This window comes from Balaenoptera borealis (assembly GCF_965194805.1).
Source record: "Balaenoptera borealis genome assembly, chromosome: 3".
Taxonomy (NCBI): Eukaryota; Metazoa; Chordata; class Mammalia; order Artiodactyla; family Balaenopteridae; genus Balaenoptera; species Balaenoptera borealis.
The window spans coordinates 159020314-159043896 of record NC_138866.1 but is presented as its reverse complement, the minus strand read 5'-3'; the positions used below and the strand labels follow the sequence as shown (position 1 = coordinate 159043896).

Here is a 23583-nt window from a genome sequence, read left to right as displayed (position 1 = left end):
ACAGCTCGGATTTTACTCCGTGACCCCTGTGGAGTTCTCCAACCCTATAAGGTGGTGCTCTCCCATCACGATCCCCCGGGCAGCTGATCAAGGCTCAGCTATGATCTTGGTGCAAAATCTGTAACTAAATCTACATTTTGCCACTGAGCTCCAGGCCTGCTTGTTTATTAACCTAGTAGATACTTCCACCTGGATATGCTAAAGGGCCTTTAAACTCAGTATGTCCAAAATGGAAATGATTATTCCTTGACCTCACAAACCTTCTTGCGCCTCTCCTGTGTCCTCCATATCGCTTGATAGTACTGTTGACCCTTTAGTTCTTTAAGCTAGAAAATGAGGGTCTTTAAATCCTCACCGTGCATACCCCGTATCGCACAGACAAAGGCTTGTTGGTCTTTTTGTCTCCAAGCATCCTTCAGCTTAGCCAGAATGGCCTTCCTAAATTGGACAAGAGTTCATAATTCTCCTCTGCTGAAGATCCTTCAATAGCCACCCAGCTTGCCAGGATGAAGTTAGAAATCCTTAGTTTACTTGGTGGTAACTTAGTCTCTGCTAACTCTCCAGTTTTGCTGGTTTAATAGGCAAATCCTCTCGCACAAGGACTTGCATGGATTCAGATTGTTTTTTATTTGAGATTTGTCATCACCTTCTCCCCTGTTTCTGATGACAAATTCCTAGGGGACGAGCACTGTTCTTTATGGGAGTTTCGTCTCTAGGTTTTCCTCTAACTCTTTTCTGTCTGTGGTCACAATCCTGGGCTCATGCAATGTCACGGCCACACACGAGAGGGAAGCATTGGTTAAACTGTGTTGAGAAGCCCATGTCAGCTTGACTCTACCTTGGAAGTTGATTTTGCTTTGTTTCAGCAAATAATGGTGATGAAGATCACGGTAGAGTGAATGCATTTTATCTCTCAGAGCATGAGGGTTTCATAATGTCATTATTTGTCTTGACAGGAGGCTCCCTTAACCTCCCCAGAGGGGCACATGAGTCAGAGGGGGTGGTGTCCACCAACCCTTCAACCCTATGAGGGATGACGCTGAAGTTCTCTTTGCAAAGCGGGCCAGGATCACTTTCCTGGAGTCCAACTGAAATCCTTCTGACTGAAATAAGCTCTTCTGATCCTGTCCCAAGTGGGGATGAATAACAGATTGGGGGACCGTATAAGAAAACCTCAAATATTTAAAATGATTCATTGCCAACATTACATCTCGGTTTATTTCAGGATGAAAATTTTCAATTTGTTTGAACTCTTTTTTCCTCACAGGATGCTCTGAGTTCTGCCTTTGGCTGTGGCATAAGAATTTGCTAATAAGGATTCTGATCATGAATCCAAGGTAGAGCACGGATAGATCAGTGTCTCACTGAGGAATACTTAGAGCCACTCACATCCTTGGAGGAGCTCAACGTTTTGGAAATACCTGTTGTCTTTACCTGTGGAGAACGAAGGGCACGTTCCCTCTGCAGGTTCCAGGGGAGACTCCTTCCTGCCTCTTCCAGCTTCTGCTGGTTCCAGGGGTTCCTGGGCTTGGGGCTGCAACCCTCCCATCTCTGCCCCCATCTCCACCCTGCCTCCTCTTCTCTCTATGTCTTCCCCTTTTCTGTCTCTTATAAGGACACTTATCCTTGGATTTGGGGCCCACCTGGATAATGAAGGATGATCTCATCTCAAGATCCTTAACGTAATTACACCTGCAGAGACCCTTTACCCAAATATCTCATTTATAGGGTGAGCATATCTTTTGGGGGCCACCATTCAATCCACCCTAAGGCCTCTTCATTTTTCAGCAGGGAGCTCTTGTGTTATATCTTCTCTGAAGACTTTTATATGTGTTTTTATGTATGAGGATGGATTTATAGTCACGACTGATAATACTTCCATATGTGCCCTGCAAAGCTGGATGTTGCAGAGTTTAGTGGTTCTCAGCCTCAAGTACCATCATTATTCAAATCTAAGATGTTGACAGTTGTAAGATGCACTATTGCTTTATGTGCTACCTAAGAAAGAAAAAACTCTGTCTGTTAAATGATGACCTACTGTCAAGTTTAAGATGCACCTTGATTTCATTTTATGTGAAAGAATGTGCAACTAATGAAATGCAGCATAACCTATAAAAAGTCAATGTGAATCATGAAAGTTTTAAACATTAGGATAAAGAATGTCTAAAGTAACAGTGGTTGTTTTGCCAGGAGAGGAAACTTCTCAGAGTAGGTATATTCAAATATCTTAGTAGATTTCCTGTAAAAGCCTGGTTAGATGGTGGTTTTGTCAAGCTTTGGGATCTATACCAATTACCTGGAGGTGCTTATTAAGTATATGGATTCCTGGTCTCACCTCCATTGATACATTGTGTATAATACAGTTACCCCAGTAATACACTATACATCACTGCATAATGCTGATGCAGGAAGTTTGGGATAGAACCCACAAATCTGCATTTTTAACAGGCAACCCTGAGATTCTGAAAGGGGTTATCTAGGAACAACTCTTGGAGGAATATGGGATCAGATTGATGCTTTTTAGTTCCAAGTATTCAAACTTTGGACTAAGACTTTTCAACAATAAAAAGGAACATGTTGGTACATGCAGCAACATGGATGAGTCTCAAAAATATTTTGGTAAATGAAAAAAGAAGATAAAAGACTACACATTGTATGATTCCATTTATATGAAATTTGTGGAAGAGGCAAAACTCTTTAGACAGAAAGGAGGTTAGAGGTTGCTTAGAACTGGGGTTTGGGAGCAATAATTGCCTTCCAATGGGCACAGGAGAACTTTTGGGGGGTGTTGGAAGTGTTCTGAAACGGGATTGTGGCGATGATTGCAAAACTCTATAAATTTACTGAAAATCATTGGACTGTACATTTAGAATGAGTGAATTTCATGATATGTAAAGTATACCTCAATAAAACTGATGAAAAATATCAATAAATATAGCTATTGCTATTACTATTTCTCTCATTCCACGATTGGTCTAACCTTCCTGGGCCTGAAAACCAGGAACAGTGATGGCCATAGGTGCAAGCAGCTGCCCTGCAGGCTCTGCTCTTAGTCTGGATAAGTGCTCTTGGGGTGGAGCAAAAGACCAGGGTCTCCTCAAGTCTTGAGTGTGTCTCCTGATTACGCTTTTTGGACTCTGGGCGCCTCTGCTCTTTCCACAGTTCATGGATTGTATAAGGTCTGGGGGCGGAGCAAATTTAGGATGCTGAAATCAGCTAGATTTTTGGTGTCAAAGGGGCAGTTCCATTGTCTGAAGTTGGAGTGTCTTTATTTGGGGCTGATCCCCCAGCAACTAGTACAAATTCCCTGATGTGGATTCTTAGGAAGATCTGGGTTAAGAAGGCGGGCTCCTAGACCAGCCCAAAGTCTGCACGTTAGAAAAGCCAGATTTGCAATCTGTTGGGCTCCCTTGGCCAAGTGTGTTATAACCAACGGATAACAGAGTCAAATGCACTCAAATTCCTGATATTTTTCCATGGCATAATCCATGTGTAATCCTTGGTCTTCTAGGTCATGGTTTGGGAGGTTTGCCTCTGGACAAGGGGCTTCAAGATCCAGCAATAATTACTCCTGTGTCCCTGTTTCAAAGAAGGTTGCCATTTTAGAACCAGGGCAAGATTTGAGGATATAGTCCTGCAAAAGCAAATTTCAAAACTCTTAAGCTTGTTCTTACGTGCATGACTTAAAAAAAAAAAATTAGGAACAGTGTTTTCCATGTAGGAGAGACTCTGTAAATATTTGCTGAACTGAATTCTAGTTACAACACTTTCTGCAGCCCCACCTTTGCCAATCCCAACGTTTAGTAAAAGTGGCCCAAATTGTGTTAGTGCTACAGAATTTTTGCATTTCCCCAGGAGGAAGTTTTAACATCTCTAGTTACACATTCAGTGGACATTCTTACACTTACATAATCCAGTGTTCTGTCCCATTTGCATGGAGTACACAAGAAGACTATATCTGACCAACAGGTAATGTTTACATAAAATGTTAAAAGTGCTTAGAGAGTCTCCTATGGACACATTCCCCGAGGACGTTTCTCTTCTACACTAATCCTCATTAGAGCATTCATGTTCACCAAGCGTGATCATCCAAAAATGTTTCTATACCATTAACTCCAACCTCCCTCTTTCAAAAATGTTGCTGACTCACAGTGAACAAAGCTGTTTGATACAGCACAATAGGACTGCTAAGAATACATCCCCTGCTTTGCCTGCACAGGTTCTGAGCCTCGCAGTTTCTCTCTTTTGGTACCACTGGATGGAAGGAAGCTCACGAAATGAGGGCTTTTATTTTTAAAATCATTCTATTTCTTACAGCTCTCTTCCAGTGTTTCCATGGCTGGTGTCCAGCTTCACAGGAGGCGGAGGTGAGGCCACAGACCAAGGGTCTCTTGGTGCACTTATGTTTTTAAGGCTTATCATAAGGTGTGTCTGCATTTGGCATGGAAACCAGATGAGATAAAGGCAAATAATAAATGGCATTCCTAGAAGTAGCAAACATTACCCCGAAAATGGCATGGGGAAGGGGTGCACTGCCTATAGAGATGTATTTAGATAACTGAGGGTCAGAAACGGTAGACCTCTGATGAGCAAATATTTGCTGTTCTCTCTACAGGGGCACGTCTCTTTTACAAATGGGTGAGGAGAAATAAAAGCAATTATTTACTTGTGGCACAAGAGAATGCTTGCTTATAACTCAAGATGTCCTCTTCTCTCCCTCCCTTCCTCTTGTCCCCTTCTTCATTCTGGAAAGCATTTCTTGTTAAGATAAATAATACGAAAATTTACCTGCTTTTGCCACTCTTAGTCAACATAGAATTGGCAGTTCCAGCTAAAATAAGAAAACAAACAAAAAAGAAATACTCTACATCAAAATAAGTAAAATTACCTCTGTTCTGAGATGACATGATCATGTGTGTAGAAATCCGTAGAGATAAAACAAAAAACGTTAGACTAATAAACAATTTCAGCAAAGGCGTAGGATACAATATCAACACAGAAAAATCAGTTACATTTCTATACCTTAACGATGAACCGTCTGAGAAGAAAATTTAAAAAGCAATTCCATTTAAAATATTACAAAAAAATACTTAGAAATAACTTAACCAAAAAGGCAAAAGAAATGTGATAAATGGAATATTGCCTGCCATATCAGTAAACAAAGAAAGTCACAGTCATCAGTGATTGCAGCCACAGCCTATGGTGAGCTGGTGAGCCCTGAGGGAACTCAGGGAGGAAACAGAATACCTGCCATCTAGCAGTCATCAGACTGCAGCCACTCCGTAAGGTGAGCCCTGAGCAAACTCAGGATGTGAAAACACAGGATACTGGTCCCAGAAGCTGAGGTGCATAGCAAAGGAGTGATTTCAGTGAGCCTAGACTCTTGCATCTTCCCATACATAGAAAAGTGCTAAATTCCTTAATTTGAGATAATCTGGTTTTTGTTAATTAACAATTATCTTTGATATTCAGACTACCTGCCCTTTGTTGCAAAACTTCTATATAACCTGGCTTCCCCCTGCTTCCTTGGAACAGTTCTCTCAGGGTTACTTGAGATGCTGTCTCCCGGGCTTGAAGTCCTAAAAATTTCTGCTGACTAAAACATAACTCTCAACTTTTAGGTTGTGAATAATTTTTTAGTTGACAAATGTATAACTAAAAATTGTTTGAAGAAAGTAAAGACACAGATATTGGAAAGACAACCATGTTCGTGAATGAAAGACTTAATATTAGGATGACAATATGAACCAAAGTGATCTACACATTCCATTGAACTTTATATATAGCCTAACATCATTGTTTTGCAGAAGTAGAAAATCTCACCCTAAAATTCATACGGAATCTCGAGGGACCCTGAATAGACAAAGCAATCTTGAAAAGAAAGAAACAAGTCTTGGAAAAGAAAAAGTAAAGTAAAAAGAGAGAACAGATTTGGGTTTCTCACAATTCCAGATTTCATAACTTACTACAAAGCTACTATCATCAAAATAGTGTGGGTAATGGCATAAAGACAGATATAAAGACCAGTGAAATAGAACAGAATACAAAAATAAACTCAAATATAGTTAATGTTGTTTGACAAGGTTGCCAAGATCATTTATGGGAAAAGTGCAGTCCTTTCAACAAACAATGCTGAGGAAACTACATATCAACGTGCAAAAGAAGGAAGTTAGACCTCTACCTTACACACACACACACGTACATGCACACACGTACATGCACACGCACACACACAGGCACGTACTGTATTTTAGATACAGAACCAAGTCTTGGCGGTCCCCCTGATCATCAGGGACTGGATCCACAAAGACACTCATTGTCCCAGGTCCTTTGGTCTATTTAGGTCTGGCTGCTCTGCATGATGGTCAATCCAGCTCCAGAGGGAAAAGAGATGGTTACTGTTTTGAGGTCTCAACATCTAAATGTTGATATAAAAGAGAAAGAAGGGGGGATTTCCCTGGTGGCACAGTGGTTAAGAATCTGCCTGCCAATGCAAGGGACACAGGTTTGAGCAGCAAGAGAAAAATGAGTCACATACAAGGAAAACCCTATCAGGCTATCAGCTGATTTTTCTGTAGAAACTATGTAGGCAGAAGGGTGTGGCATGATGTATTTAAAGTGCTGAAAGGGAAAACCCTACAACCTAGAATAATGGGGAATATACCCAATATTTTATAATAACTTTATATGGAGTATAATCTATAAAAATAACAAATCACTCTGTTGTACATCTGAAATAATATAATATTGTAAGTCAGCTATATTTCCATGGAAAAGATAAGGATGTTTGTTTTTCCTGATCATTAAAGTCATACATGCAAATTACAGAAATCTGGGGGAAAAAAGGAAAGGATAGAGAATAAAGATAACCTGTAACTAGCCCATTACATTGAACGTTTGGTACATTTTCCTTCATGATTTTCCTTTACAAATGTGTGAGTTTGTATTTTATTTACAAATCAATACCCAGGGCTGTGGTGCCCAGTATGTGGTTTGAACTGCTCACTCACTCTCCAGGGAGGATCTCCGAGACCAAATCCCTGTAATCCCCCTCCTCTTCTGTGTCCCTCCTTGGGGCACAAGTTCTGATCTGATTGCTTTTCTTCCCTTCACACCCAACTCTATGTGGATGTTTCTTTACAGCCTTGGCTGTGTAAGAACCTTCCTGCTGGTCCCCAGTGTGTTTTCAGTGATAATCGCTCCATATGTAGATGTAACCTTGATGTGCTCATGGGGGAGGTGAGTTCAGCATCCTCTTGCTCTGCCACCTGGATCTCCTCTTCAAGACAGTGGTTTTAAAACTCATTGTGTACTAAGTTTAATACCTGTGATTGTTCAGGAACAGTTTCTGCCAATTTAATTTCTTCCTTTCATGGACCATGTTTTCCTCTTTCTTTCTTTCTTTCTTTCTTTCTTTCTTTCTTTCTTTCTTTCTTTCTTTCTTTCTTTCTTTCTTTCTTTCCTTCCTTCCTTCCTTCCTTCCTTCCTTCCTTCCTTCCTTCCTTCTTTCCTTCCTTCCCTCCTTCCTTCCCTTCCTTCCTTCCATCTTTTTCTCTCTCTCTCCCTCCCTCCCTTCTTCTTCCTTCCTTCCCCTTTCTTTCTCCCTCCCTCCTTTCCTTCCTTCCTTCCTTTCTGTCTCGTATGCCGTGTGTGTGTGTGTGTGTGTGTGTGTGTGTGTGTGTGTATGTGTCTCTGTGTGTGTGTTTACAATTGGGCACCTGAAACAACAAGAAAATACCCACTCATTGAAGATTTGTTCCATGCCATGACTGTCCTTCCTAATTAGCTTGGTATGCTCCTAGTCTTGGGATCAGCCCAGCAGGAAAGCTAAAGGGCTACTCAGTTCTTTTCTGACTCTGCATTTTGCCTGGTATCTGTGTAGCTTTTTGATTCTCCTGAATACATGAATGCCTTACTATCCCCCAAATCCACACCCCAGTTCTACTCAGGGTTTTATGTGGTCTATGCTATGTCTCCTCCCTTAATCCCTTTTCCCTGGCATCTGTGCATATATAATCCCCCTGCAGTTGTAATGAACCATTCCAGCTGCCCTTCAGTCTAAGCTTAGGGTCAGGTGAAGCAGACACCAGTCTTTAGACAGCCCCCAAATAGGTTGTGACATTGCAAATAAGGTTTTCTGTGATCATTCTGGTCTAAGGGATGTGACTGGGAGCTGAGCTGCTGTTCTTTACAGATCAAGACTGCAATGCACCAGGCAGGAGGAGGGTACAGGTGAGTAAAAGCACCATGAAATGTCCTACCACTCTGTTCTGGATTTTTCCTAATTGGGTGTTCACTTTGTTGCTCTAGGTTTTTGTTTGACTGTTTTCCAGAACACCTATGAGGTTTTATGGCAAGTTTCTGTTTTTTTCCTTATGTTTCCATGGGAGAATTCAGCACTTCCTACCTCACAATTTAGCTGACATTAATCTACATGTTAAATTTTAATTGGCTTCACAACATTCCCTTGTATCAATGTTTCACGATTTCCCTAACTCCTCCCAATTTTATTATAATTTAACTTGTTTACAGGTTGTTCTTTTATGAATAATGTTGAGCAAGATAATAAATTATATAAAGTATCATTTACATCATGACAATTTTCAGAAGTTCTCTAACTAGGTAAAAGGTATGAACAAAGATTCTGCTTGCATACAGCACACAGTAAAAACTATTAATAATTAACCTCCCGTAAGCACTTTGCTAGAATGTCTGATTTTGGTATCATTTTCAGGATTTCACCCCCATCTGTAAGCAAAATAATTTTGCTGGTGGGAAATGTCAAAAGGCAAATTTATTTTCATTTGAAGTCTTCATTCTTTATTAAGTGCTAACATTTTGAAAAATGCTTATTAGTCACTCCTTTAAGTTGTGTGATTGTGTGTGTTTGTGTGTGTGTGCTGTAATATAGTTAATTGTTTCAATTGATGTTTGGTCAAGATTGGGCTTCATAATTAGAAAAACAAAAAAGATTGGTATGTGGAGGTTTCTAGTCTTAACATATGGTCAATAATTGTTCAGCAAATCCCATGCAATAATTTACAGTAATGTAAGTGGATCCAGAATTGTAAATTTACTTATTAAAAATATGAGGTAAAATATTTCCAAGCAATTAGTGATTTATTTATCATTATACGATACTTAATATTATTCTGAAAAAAACCCCAAACAAGTTAATTACCTTCAAATATTCCTTACTCCATGGCTACTGATTTAATCATGCTCCTCCTGCAATATTTCTGCTAACATTGGACAGTACAGTTGGGGTGTTACCTTCCTGTTATTCATAGCCTGTGAGGGCAGAAGAAAAAATCAGAGTCTGCTTAGTCAGAGGAGCAACAGGCAATGGACCCCAAATGCCAGTGTCTGGAACTTAATGATGGCCACTTCGTTCCCGTTCTGGGATTTGGAACCTATGCCCCTGAGGAGGTAACAGTTGTGGGTTGGGGTTAGGGTTAGAAAAGAAAATGGATGTAACGTGAGTGGAAGCGGACTTAGGTTGTCAAGTCATTGAGTTCTTGTGCGACTCTGGGAGGGTCACTTGGTTCTACTAACCAGGCTACAACCATCCCCTATGAAAGGAGAGAAAGCATTCAGTATTCCCTCGGCATCAGGGTCTGAAGCTGTGGTCACCTACCGATTTTTCTGGGTTTCCCTCCAGTTTCCGTCTCTTTCCCAGCTTGGCAGAAGAGGTGAAACTCAGCCATCAAGAACACTGTCAGCTGTTTTGCTCTGAGGGTGATTGCAATGGTGTGGTTTCTCTGTATGCTTCATTCATTCAAGAACTCTTTCCTCTTTCCGAAAAGAAGTATTTGAGGTAAAAGGTCCTGAGATGAGGTGAATGAAAAATAATGGGAGAGAATTGCTCTTCTGCTGTGTTGTGCCTGCTAGGTGCCAGGCGAGAAATGCTCCGCCTGTGTTTTGCCTTGTTTTTCTGTTTCTGCTTGGAAACTTATTCTAATGGAATATATAATATCACTTGAGGGGATAAGCTACAGTCTTATAGGGCAAGGTTTCAATTCTTGTTTTTTTGTAATATATTTTTTTATTAAACTATAATCTTCAGTGCTTGGGTGTAAGAGGGGCAAAAGGGACAATTTGCTAGACTGGAAGCCAGAAAGTTTGCTGTCCATCTTGTCTTTGGAGTATATAGTTGTATGACAAAGAACTGGTCCTTAAACTTTGAGTCTCACCTTTCTCATCTATAAAACAGAAGGAAATATTCAGAGACACTTTGGAGATTGAAGACAGGACATGTTTATTTATTTATTTATTTTAAATTAATTAATTAATTAATTTTTGGCTGCGTTGGGTCTTCTTTGCTTCGCGTGGGCTTTCTCTAGTCGTGGCGAGTGGTGGCTTCTCTTGTTGCAGAGCACGGGGTCTAGGCACACCGGCTGCAGTAGTTGTGGCACGCAGGCTTCAGTAGTTGTGGCACGTGGGCTTCAGTAGTTGTGGCCCACGGGCTCTAGAGCGCAGGTTCAGTAGTTGTGGTACACAGGCTTAGTTGCTCCACGGCATGTGGGAACTTCCCGGATCAGGGCTCCAACCCGTGTCCCCTGCATTGGCAGGCGGATTCTCAACCACTGCTCCATGAGGGAAGCCCCACGGCATGTTTAATTTGCAGCGTAAAGTGGGATGAGGGGAGGGAAGGGTCCAGGCTATTCCTGAAGCTTACTGGTTAATTCCTGGGTACATTTCCGAATGCCCGTGCATTTAAGGAAAACCAGGACTAGACCCAACAAAGGGCAGTTAGACCAAGTATCTACCTCCTTGAAAAAGAAAAGATTCTGAATCACAGAAACGGAATATTATTCCGCCTTATAAAAGAAGTTATCCTGCCATTTGCAACAACATGGATGAACCCAGAGAACATTAAGCTAAGTGAGATAAGCCAGACATAGAAAGACAAATACTGCATGATCCCTTTATGGGTAGAATCTTAAAAAATCAAACTCATAGAAGCAGAAAAATCAAACTCATAGAAGCATAGAGGCATGGTGACCAGAAGCTGGGGACATGGCTGGGAAAAATGTAAAGATGTTGGTCAAAGGATACAAACCTTCAGTTATAAGATGAATAAGTTCTTGAGACCTAATGTACAACATGGTGACTATAGTTAATAATAATGGGTTATATTTTTGAGATTTGCTAAGAGAGTAGATCTTAAGTGTTCTCACCACACCCAAAAGTTAGCTATGTGAGGAGATGGATCTGTTAACTAGCTTGATTGTGGTAAATCATTTCACAATAGATACTTATATGAAAACATCACTTTGCACACCTTGAATAGATACAGTTTTTATTTGGTGTATTCTGTGTGGCTACACTGGTAGACAGAGGACTCTTAGAAGTGTTCACCTGGTTTCTTGATGCTTTGTACCATGAACCTTATACCTTTGTTGACTTTGCTTAAAATATCTCACTGTATAAATCATATCCATGACTACAACTTTATGCTCAGTCTTATGAGTTCCTCCAGCAAATCACTGAAACTGGAGGTGGTCTTGGGGACCTCTGATGCCAGTGATGAACCAGTGATTGCCTGGGACTGAAGGACTTCCTGGATGTCCAACTTTAATTACTTACCAGGAACATTCAGGGAAACTGTTATGGGTTCATCACCACACATGCAGAACTAACCAAGGGCATGAAGAAAAGTTGATTCTTGGGAAGATCAAAGCTTGCGTCTTAGCAATCTCTTAATCCTGTGGGTATCCAACTACTACCTTTGTTGCTTATGTAGGTTCCTAAGAGTGAAGCTCTGGAGGTCACCAAATTTGCTATTGATGTTGGGTTCCGCCATATTGACTGTGCTCATTTGTACCAAAATGAAGAGCAGGTTGGACAGGCCATTCGCAGCAAGATTGCAGATGGCACTGTGAAGAGAGAAGACATATTCTACACTTCAAAGGTGCTGTGTGTGTTGTGTGAGTGTGCACATGTGTGCAACGTGATTGTGCACAGGTGACAATTATATAATAGGACCAGTAGTTGTTTGGTGAACTGTGCTTATTGGTACAACTTTTTTCACACATATTTGTACATTAAATCTGGTATCCAGAAAGAAAATGAGAGTGATGATGGCTTTCTCATCATTGCTGTGTTCAAATTTTAATTTTAAGGTAAAGTCACTTTACTTCTCTGAGCCTAGACCAGAGCTGTGTGATTTCATATGGGCTAATGAATCAGACAGAACTGTGATCAGATTATAGCTTTCCTTATCATCTAGGGGACTTTCTAAAATTTCTTCAAATTCTAAATCTCAGTTCTTACGTCCGTCAATGAGAGAGAGCAATAGGAGAGGCAGTTTGTATATTACACAAGATCTAGCAAAAGTGTCTTGAATTATGTTCTGCTCATATTAATATGTTCAAAGCACTTTCCCTACAGTTATGTAAACAAACAGATACTAATTCCTGAGAGGACTGATTCTTTGATAGAATTAGATTAAGTTTGTGAACTGCTTTTAAACTCTATCAAACATAATTCGGATGATGAGTATGGTAATTATTTGATAATACTCTTTATTTCTTGGATCATTTCTTTTTTATTGTGAATGATGTACTGATGATAAAATCAATCAAATAATAAAGTTTACTTCAGTTGGTTAGATCAAAAATGGAACTGAAAAAGAAACAGAGTGGTTTTCCTCTGTGGTCATCTGTTTCTAATCAGGAAAAATGTCTAATTTTTAGGTGAAAGAAGAAAAACAAAATTACCTAAGGCATTAATTTAACATAGCTCCCATTCTTTAACCTCTGCAGCTTTGGTCCACTTTCCTTCGACCAGAGTTGGTTCAACCAGCCTTGGAAAAGTCACTGAAAAATCTTCAACTGGATTATGTTGATCTCTATATTATTCATTTGCCAACGGCTTTGAAGGTTTGCGATTTGTGTGATCACATCTATTTTATTTCTTGTGTGAGAATATCTATCAACTTGCATGGATGGTTGAATTCAGATTTTTCTTAGTAAGATGTAGGGATGATTACACTAGAGTAGAAGTCCCAAAATCATACTTTCTGATTATCTTTTTACTGGGTTTCTTTGAATCCTTAATTTCCTTTCCATGCCTCCAAGAGAAAAGAGTTCAACAATCTCACATCCTCTGCCTCAAAAACTTGAGGAAATAAAAATAGAGTCGTTCAACACAGGGTCCCGAGCCTCTTGGGGATTTCATGAACACACCGTTTGGTGCAGCAGTGGTGAGCAATGAAGCTGCCTTACACTTGAACATGATAAGTTTATCTCCTCTTTCACCCTTTCAAATTGACCGGAGTTGGTGGTGCTCTCTCTGGGTGGGTCTAAACCTAGCAGCCTTTATAGGGACTTGGGAGACCTTGCCTACACCATTGGCTTTCTTCACAATGAGTTTTGTAGACTGCACTTAGCCATTAAGAACTGCATTATATAGAACTCTTGATTTGAAGTTACAGAAATCTACTCAAGCTACCCTATGCAAAAGAGTTTATTGGACTATGTAGACGGGAAGTCCCAGCCATGGATAGATTTAAGGATTTGCAGTACTCTTCAGAAATGTCTCCTTCTTTTTCTGTCCCTTAACTTTGTAGTACTCTTGGTTTGCTTTATTTTTACCTCAACATTTTCCTTCAGTGGCAAATTAACCTTGATCAGTTCAAGGCTCATGGTCATTAACATTTGAGAGCATGTCTGGATCTTCCACATTCCATATTAACCTAAAAAGAGCCTTGCTGATTCATGTGACTGCCCTAGGGCTATCAGATGTTCAGAGGGAAAAGGAAATCTGATTGTCAGGCTTAAGTCAAGATTGCACTTTTTTTCTGGAAATAAAGCCATGTAACTTATTGCCATTCTTTGCATAAGTCACTCTGAGTCCCCTTTGGGACCTAGGAAAATTCTATTTATTAAAACATATAGTAAGTGTAAGAGATCTAGAATGTTGCTACACCTACCTCATGGATGTTTAGTGTCCTGGTCCTAGATGTGCCTGGCAGCCTGGTTAAGTGTGGGGAAATTATTTAGTGACATCTTTAAAATGACTGCTTCTATCCTATTCCAGCCAGGGGAGGAACTTTTTCCCAAAGATGAAAATGGAAAAATGATATTTGACACAGTGGATCTCTGTCGCACGTGGGAGGTGAGTCTGTGGAGGAGAGAGCCCAGGAGAGGAAGCCAGGAGAGGGGGAACCCCCTTCATTTCTTCCACCTGTGAGAATGGGCTGTGGACCATCAGATTCAGCAGTTCATGAACTTTAAAGGGCTGTTATGCTGGGGTGGTGTGGACGAAATCATTGCTGAAATGTTCACAGAGAGGAATGGAGAAGAATTTGGGACAATGAAGATAGCATCTCTTTCCTTCAGTGTGATATATCTTCTTCTGGGTTTTTCTAAGGAGGAGACAGTAATTCTTCTTCTTCTTATTTTTTAATAAATTTATTTATTTATTTATGGCTGCGTTTGGTCTTCACTGCGGTGTGCAGGCTTCTCATTGTGGTGGCTTCTCTTGTTGCAGAGCATGGGCTCTAGGCACGTGGGCTTCAGTAGTTGTGGCTCGCAGGCTCTGTGCCTCTCGCAGTAGAGCACAGGCTCAGTAGTTGTGGCACACGGGCTTAGCTGCTCCGCGGCATGTGGGATCTTCCCGGACCAGGGCTTAAACCCATGTCCCCTGCATTGGCAGGAGGATTCTTAACCACTGCGCCACCAGGGAAGTCCCGTAATTCTTATTCTTGTGTCACAACCTTCTTCCCCTTTTTTCTTCTTGATAATCCATGCTAATTCTTGACAGGTGACCGTGTTAGCATTTTTCAGCATTTATTCTTGCTCTATAGCCCATTGCAAATCATGTTCACCACCCCTTCCTCCCCAGGCCCTGGAGAAGTGTAAGGATGCAGGATTGGCCAAGTCCATCGGGGTGTCCAACTTTAACCGCAAACAGCTGGAGAAGATCCTGAACAAGCCGGGGCTCAAGTACAAGCCCGTCTGCAACCAGGTGAGCAGCCTCCATTTCCTCTCCTTTCTGCTCTTCATAACCTCCTTCCTGCAGTAGAGCCAGATGTCTATTTGTCTTCCCCTCATATTCATCCTACCTTTGTGGGACAGAAGATTCTAGAGAGCAGAGCCTCTGCCTGGAAGGGTGTGAATAGAACCCAGAATGTTTTCTCTGTGTGATAAAGTCTTGGTGGAAAAGATGGGGAGGGCTTCCTGCTAAATTGTGGGTAGGAATTTAGGGAAGGTAAAGGAGATAAAGGAGGGTTAGAATAGTTACCCAGAACTTAGAGGAAAGTGGCATTTCCCTGAGCTGTAAAGGATGACCAGAAATCGGATGGTCAAAGTGCCTTGGAGGGAACTGTGTACAGGTAGGAAGGCCATGAAAACACGGAATGAGAAGCAAATAAAGAGTGAAAATGAGATCTCATTGAAGTTTTAAGAGTTTGTGTGGGGTTCAGATGCCTGAGTCCTTAGTCTTAGCGTCTCTGCTTTTAGAGATCTTCAACAGGAAGCATAGTACAGAAAAATTTGCTGGAGACTATGAAAGTCATCCAGGTTAGAGGGTGAAGTTAACGTCTTATGGTGATACTAACAGTAGGTGAAATAGTCACTCAGGAATTAGAGCAGACCTTGTGATTTACTCGGTCTTGGTATGGTTCTCCCATTGATTTCTACCTTAAAATTAAATGTTTAAACACATTTTTTCTCTGTTTGATCCTGTGCTCATATATTTTTTGTTGTATTTTTACTTTTTTGTGGTGAGAAAACTTAATAAGAGATTCATCTTCTTAAATTTTAAGTATACAATACTATACAATACAATGCAATACAATATTGTTAACTGCAGGGACAACGCCGTACAGCAGATCTCTAGAATTTATTCATCTTGAGTACTAGACTTCACACCCATGTTTAGAAACTTCCGATTTCTCCTTGCTCCCAGACCCTGACAACCATCACTCTACTCTTTAATTCTATGAGTTTGACCAGTTTAGATATTAATATTTGTTTTTCTGTGACTGTTGTATTTCATATAATGTAATGTTCACAAGTACAACCTAAGTCAAGGAGTAAGAGTCTTCTACAGAAAAAGTAGCTTGTAAAATTCAAGATTTATATATATCTATATACAGCATCAGCATTTTCAATGATAAAAGTTTAAAAATTAATGTGATTTTAGCATTAATTTTGCCTCCAAGTTTTCATTGTGAAAATTTTCAGATATTAGCAAAGTTAAGGGTATGATAGAGAACATCCATTTTCCCTCTTGTATGCAAAATTCTTCACGTTTTGCCACATTGCCAGATGTATATATATATATATATATATATGTGTATATATATTTATGTATGTAATATTTTGTTGACTTGAATCTCATTGTAATTCACATGTCACTTTGAGACATGTTTCTCAAGCTCTTTTAACCTAGCATGGTGGTCACTCAATCATTTTTTTTAACCATGATATCCAGACATGTTTTTGACAAATATAATAGATTTATCAGACTATCATCTTGTGATGTTAGTTAATTTGTTTCTCTATTCTCAATTCCTGTAAATGAGTAGATAGATCTGAACTCCTTACTACCTTAAGGTTAAACATTTTGACAAGAACACATCCTTTGCATGCTGTGCCCTTCAAATGCACTCCAGCAGGAAGCACATGATGACAGGTTGTCCCACTGTGAATGATGGTACTTTTGTTCTCCTGGTAAAGCTAGTGGTAGCTAGATTTTTTGTTTGGAAATGTGTATTTTCCCTGTTGAAATTACCTAGTCATCTGGGGAAGTTAGATTCTCCCCAAATTTTCACATAATGGTTGAGAATCCATCAACGACTTTCACCTGAATTAGTTATTTCATTGGGATGTTTTTCAATATTTTCAACTTAAATACTCGTTTTGATCTTCTTACCTGACATTTTATTGCAAAAATAAAATTCTGTTATTAAGTCAGCATAAAATACCTTATTCCTATAAGACAGGGTAAAAACTTAACTCCTTCCTCTTAATTCTCAGTTTCTGAGAAAGGATTTATTGTAATAATCACCATCAGTGGAGGCAAATATTTTTGTTCTTTCTCTCTCTCTCATCACTTGGGACTCAGGGATTTTTATTTACCCTCAGTGTTACATTTGCTTTTATTCATTATTCCTTTTGATGCTCAAATCTACCCAAATGTCACCAGTGGGATCCCCATCAAACTGGTTCTTTTAGTGCTTCAGACATTTCTTCATGAGTCTTGGAGCAAATTCTTTGCAAAATTTGATGTCCAAGACTCAAACAGTTGTTTTCCTGTCTCAGATCTGGAATTAGGCGTGTCTCCTGGTAGTGTATTTAGTAATTGAGATCTGGTCCCTAGAGTTGCTTGTTCTCAGGAATGTCATTATTTTTTACCTTTTCAGGGACAGAGATATAAAATGTATTTTTAAAAAAAATCATTACTTGACGTTGATAATTCCAGTTTAAATTTAATGTTACACAGTTTTTTTCTTTAGATTTTTTTAACTTCTAACATTTTTCTGTCATATTTACATTACCATTTCATATAATCTGAAACTCTTCTATGTTGGCCTTCTACAGGTGGAATGTCATCCTTATCTCAATCAGAGCAAACTGTTGGACTTCTGCAAGTCAAACGATATTGTTCTTGTTGCCTATGGTGCTCTGGGATCCCAACGATTAAAAGATTGGTAATGAACCCTAATGAAGACAATGGAAAGTTTACCTAAAATTCAGTTTTTGATGAAATATTTTTAGTCATACCGTACTCAGTGCTCTGGAGATAACTCTCAACTTGCTTGGGGCAGAGAGGGGAGGGATGGAAGGAATCCTTCTCTTTTGTATTCCCATCACCCAGCCAATTTTCTTATATTATATGTGTCCTGTTGTAGATTGATCAATAACATGTGTCTGTATTAAAATCTATATATAATCCCCAGGTTGAGACCTAAGACATAAGCTTAAATCATGATTTACTTATTTATTACCTAAGGAACACATTACTAGTAATAGACTCTCCAAGCTTCACTTACCTTATGTATAAAATCAGGATAATAACATATAACTCCCAGGTCTATCATGATCCAAAAAATTACAATTTGAACCATTCTTGTAAACATCTGTAGAAGTATTGCACACTGTAAGTAATGATGAAATGAATAGTTCTCATTTTGAGACTACTCAATTTTTATCAATACCCGAGAAAATTAAACTAAAAAGTATCCCAGTCTTTTCCTTCTCTTGCTCCTTTCATGCTCTTGTACTTACTTTGGGGCTGTGATTGGAGAATTAAAAACAGCCACTGAGATGTAAAACAGAAAAAAACCATGATTGTGGAGGCATTGATCTCAACTCAGTCATGCATCCAAATGACCTGGAGAGCTTTGTAAACACAGATTGCCAGGTGCCACAATTGAGTTTCTGATTCAGTTTGTCTGCAGTTAAGCCATGGAATTTGCATTTCTAACAAGGTCCCAGGTGATACTGATGCTGTTGGTCCATGGACCACATTTTGAGAAGCAGTGGTCTAGAGTGGACCTACTTTACTTGGTCTGTTTGGGAAGCCTCCTAACAAACTGAATACTCAGTCTCAGATAGTCAGCATTTCTGAATTTCCTTCCAGGGTGAACCCGAGCTACCCAGTTCTCTTGGAGGACCCAGTTCTTTGTGCCATTGCAAAAAAGCACAAGCAAACCGCAGCGCTGATAGCCCTTCGCTACCAGATGCAACGTGGGGTTGTGGTCCTGGCCAAGAGTTACAATAAGAAGCGGATCAAAGAGAACATGCAGGTGATGAGTGGGGCTGTGGGCATAGGGGGTCTAAATAATATCCTTCACGAGGGTCATTCTTTGTCCAGCTCTCAGGACTATCTTTGGGCCAAGATGAGTTACCTGTTATTTGTTGTGCATGTATGCCTTATGTATATTCCTAATGGTTTTCTCCTCCTACTGTGGCGACAGGAGAGGTGGCATGGCTGGATAGGATTAAGATTGGACAGAAAATGGAGATTTTAGTTCCAGCATTACATCTGCAATTTATTCTGTCACCCTGCAAGTGATATCTTATTTTCTTTATTCTCAGTTGACGAAATTGAATTGTGATTTTCCTAGACAGTTGGGCTGCTATAACAAAATACCACAGATTGGGTGGCTTAGAAACAACTGAAATTTGTTTCTCACTGTTCTGAAAGCTGGAGGTCTGAGATCAGGGTGCCCGTGTGGTGGCGTGAGGGCCCTCTTCCAGGTCACAGGCTTCTCCTTGTATCTTAATGTAGTGGGGGGCAACGGAGCTCTCAGAGTCTCTTATATGATATATGATATTATTTAAATCTCATTCATGAAGCCTTCACCATCATGACCTAATCACCACTCCAAGGTCCCACTTTCTAATATCATTACAGTAGGAGTGAGTTTTCCAGCATACGAACTTGGGGAGCACACAGATTACAGCAGTGATCTTCAACCTCCATGTCATCATGGTTTTATTTTGCATTCCTCTGAATAGTAACATTGTTTCATTTTCATACTTCTAATCTCCCTGAGTTTCTGCCTTTGTGAAGTTCCTGTTCAAGACTTTGTCCATTTTTATTAGGTTGTCTGTCTTTTGATTTATATGTATGAGACGATTATTATACTGTTAGCCATAGCTGTACAGCAAACTCCCCCCCATTAAGGGGTTTAATGCAGAAATCATTTATGCATCTCATGATTCTGTGGTATGACAATTAGCCTGCACTCATATAGGCTGTTCTCTCCTTGGCTGGGCCGTCTCATGTATTTGCAGTCAAATGCAGAGCAGCTAGGCAGTGCTGCTTTAGCAGGTGGATTTGGCTGTTGTCAGAGGAGCCAGCCCTCTTCTCCATACGGTTTTTCATGTATAGTCGGCTAGACTGTGGCCACTAACCTGGTCTTCATCTCAGCACAATGGTATGATACCAAGGCAATGAGTGGGAAAAAAAAATCCTCGTCATGTCTAGGCTCAGAACTGACTCGCCACTTTTTCTGGCAAATTTCATTGTCCAGTGTAAGTTACAGGTCAGGCCAATTCAAGGGGCAGGGAAATATTACCCTGAAAATTTGTTTTTGTCTTTCCATTCAAATTTAGCCCTGTAATACACCTGGAACTGATTTTCTAATATGACATGAAAATGGATATATATACATATACTTAAATAGAAACCTAAATGTCCATATTTTCCCACAGATTTTCATTGTCAACTCTGTCATGTATCAAGTGTCCATAAGTACATTTCTGGCCTCTTTCTTCTAGTTAGCTATTTACTTTGCTGCACTGTCTTATTGTGGTGGAAAATAAGTCTTGCTTTAAAGAACGGTACATTTTTCTTCTTTAAGGATGTCTTGGCTGCTCTTGACTAGCTGTTCTTTTATATAAAATTTAGTATCACTCTACCAACTTCTACAAAAGAAAAAATCTTTAAGTCTTTGGTTCATGTTGCATTGAAACACTAGGTCACTTTAGAGAAAACTGATTTCTTTTCAAGATTGAGATTTCTATTCCATGACTATGATATGAATTTCTAATTATTTAGGTGTTCTTTAATATTTTAAATACATTTCATAACTTTCTTTACAAGGCATTTACATAATCTTTTTTGTTCAATTTATTCATAGAGAATGAGTAAGTTTGATATGGGCTTCTCGGATAGGTTTTCACGGAGGGGGGGGGGTTCCTCCTTCAAATACTTGCTTAAGCTCAAAGCTGTGTCATACTTAGGGGTGTTGGGAAGGAAAAATCAGTGTAATGTTTGGTCAAGTACGAGTATTTTGTCCAGGTTGTCCAACTGCCCCTTTGTTTGGAAAAAGAAGATTTTTGTTTGTTTGTTTTCTGTCACAAGTAATTCACTTAGAAAGATTTGGGATTGATGCCTTGCAAGCTGTGTGAGCGTGTGTGTGTGTGTGTGTGTGTGTGTGTGTGTGAAATGGAGCAGAAAAGGAGAGGGAGTGGGAAAGAGAGGTGGAGAACCCCACAGAAGGGTTCCCAGGCTGGTTCACTTGGAAGCTGAGGACAGGCAAGTCTTCCCTGCACTCTATTCTTGCGTCCATCCAGCTGGAAAGTCCTCCAGTTCCCAGGGGGAGGCCAACTCCTTGGGGGAGAGGTTAATGTGATTCTTCCCTTCCTTCCAGGTTCTCAATTTTGAATTGACTCCAGAAGACATGAAAGCAATTGATGGCCTCAACAGTAATGTACGATATTATGATTTACTCTTGTAAGTGACTTGTATATATTTCAGACACATTGTTTTCTTTTTTTTTTTTTTATTGGAGTATAATTGCTTCACAACGTTGTGTTAGTTTCTGCTGTACAAAGAAGTGAATCAGCTATATGTATACATATATCCCCTTACAGATGAACCTATTTGCAGGGTAGGAATAGAGAGACAGACGTAGAGAACGGACTTGTGGACACGGGGGTTGGGGGTGGAGGGGTGGGGTGAATTGGGAGATTTCGATTGACATATATACACTACCATGTGTAAAATAGACAGCTTGTGGGAACCTGCTGTATAGCACAGGGAGCTCAGTTTGGTGCTCTGTGATGACCTAGATGGGTGGGATGGGGGTGGTGGGAGGGAGGTCCACACACATTGTTTTCTGTAGCATGCAGGTCAGCAGAGAAACTGAGCTTCCCTAACCAGGAAGGCAGGCCTGATTTCCAGTGTAGGAGTAAACCAGGGCTTCCTGTAGACCTCAGACCAGAGGTTTCTTCCAGGGCTCAGTCTCTGACCTAACAGAAATGTTAGCAGGGCCCAGGACAACTCATAAGTAAAATCACCAAAGTTCACATTGTGGTGAATTCACTACTTTATGCCCCTCATCTCTGTGCCTGGTGTACTTCCTCTCAGGGCAGACGTACCCATTAGATACAGAAGGCACAGTGCCTACAGCCCACTATTCTTTTAGGGACCTAGGAAAATGTTTCACCTTTATTTTTTTTTAAATCAGGGGAAAATGATTTGTATTAGTAATGACTATGTAACAGTGAATCCAGCCTGGATACATTCATTTTTATCCTAACACAATTGTAAAATGTCATGTTAATATTTTTATGGAGGAGGAGCCCATAAAGGCCAATGTGCATCGGTGCTGTGAAGGCACAGTGGGGCATGCTTCCACCCCCTCCCCTAAATGTCTGGTGGCTTTTCTCCCTAATGTGCATTTCTTTCCCAAGACATCATCCATTTCTTCCAAATTTATCTCTTCATTGGACCTTTTTCCCTATTACAACTCCATTTCCTCATCCTTGTAATCTCACCAAACTGAATTACAGTTAGGTCATGAACTTAACTGACCCTCCAGTGAGTGACTGCTGTGTCCTTAGCAGGATACATCCAGATAAGATCGCGTGGGTCTCTCTGGTTTCTTGATTTAAGACTTAGCTCAGTGTTGCCTTTGTCCATCAGGAGTCCACCCCCTGGGGAGCCCCTACCTCCTCGACTTTGACTTAATTCACAAACATAGAATTCCATGTTCAATTACAGCAGGAGGATATCAGGACTGAAGAGAAAGAAGACTAATCAAACAGAGAAATTTGGAAGGGAATTTAGAGAGAAGGGAATACAAATTATTGATAAAGATCTAGTTTCAAATGAAAGATGTCAAAACTCTTTCTCTTGTTTGTAAAGCTATATCATGATTCTGAGAAAGGATATTATAAATGAAAAAAAGGTGGAAAGTTACTTTTCTGTACTCAAATCTTTGAAGTATACTTCTGTGTTCTCCTTATTAGGCTGTGAATATCTAGACTTACTCATATTTGTGGACTTAGGTCAACAGCATGGCTCCTGGCACATGGAATTGCTCAGAATGCACTCTTTAATGAATTGAATTGAAAAAGACAAACTTAGAAAGAAAAGTAAAAACATGGAAAAAAAGGAAAACAGCAGTAATACTAATTCCTTGATAACCAGTGTTTTAATACATTATAAATTAAGAAAATAGTAATCCCTTTTTATCGGTATAGTTACTTATGTGTACATGATATCTCAAGAGATTAGAAGTTTTTTAACAGAGTGGCCTTTATTTTGGGGGGTGCTCCATGTTTATGTGTTGGATGGATGTGTGAAAAAGATCAACAAAATTCTTACTGTGATTACTGTCATCATCCAGGGCCAAATGTTCCACCTGGGGCTGAAGTGACCTTAGCATTTCATCTATAGTTCTTAGACCTTCTTAGAAATTGTAATTCCAACCAAGGTAGATATCACTGTGGCTTTTATGCTGCATGTGAATGTGGGAACTGGATATGAAGATGCAGTTGACATATGGACCGAGAGCCTGCATATATGTATGTTGTAAATGAGTTGGTTGTAAATTTAGAGTTTTAGAGCATCCTAACTGCATCCACAGAGGAACACTCTCCTTGACAAGTGTGAGACAGAGTTAATAAAATTAATATCCCTCCTTCTCTTTCAGCATTGCTGATCACCCTGACTATCCATTTTCTGAAGAATATTGATTATGAGTGATCCGCCATGGTTGTATCAGAATTTATTGATTCTAGGGGTGTGGTGAGAATTGCTATAATCACTGGAGCTAATTAAAATCTGTGTCTGTAGTTTAAGGCTTCTTGCATGTTTTGGTGTATGTGAAAT

General features: G+C 39.9%; 1 protein-coding gene across 2 annotated transcripts; it reads left to right on the top strand.

The window, feature by feature from the left end:
- Positions 1-4820: 4820 nt before the first annotated feature.
- On the top strand, positions 4821-23552 carry LOC309625945 (dihydrodiol dehydrogenase 3). 2 transcript variants are annotated; one of them, XM_082386118.1, is made up of 9 exons: positions 4821-9429; positions 11747-11914; positions 12768-12884; positions 14044-14121; positions 14851-14973; positions 17553-17662; positions 18595-18760; positions 21116-21175; positions 23405-23552. In XM_082386118.1, exons 1-9 carry the CDS (start codon positions 9346-9348, stop codon positions 23411-23413), a joined length of 915 nt encoding a protein of 304 aa, XP_082242244.1. In that variant the 5' UTR covers positions 4821-9345; the 3' UTR covers positions 23414-23552. The 2 variants fall into 2 exon arrangements, with proteins under 2 accessions (XP_082242244.1, XP_082242243.1); XM_082386117.1 differs by having other exon boundaries at positions 21116-21198.
- The last annotated feature ends 31 nt before the right edge of the window (positions 23553-23583 follow it).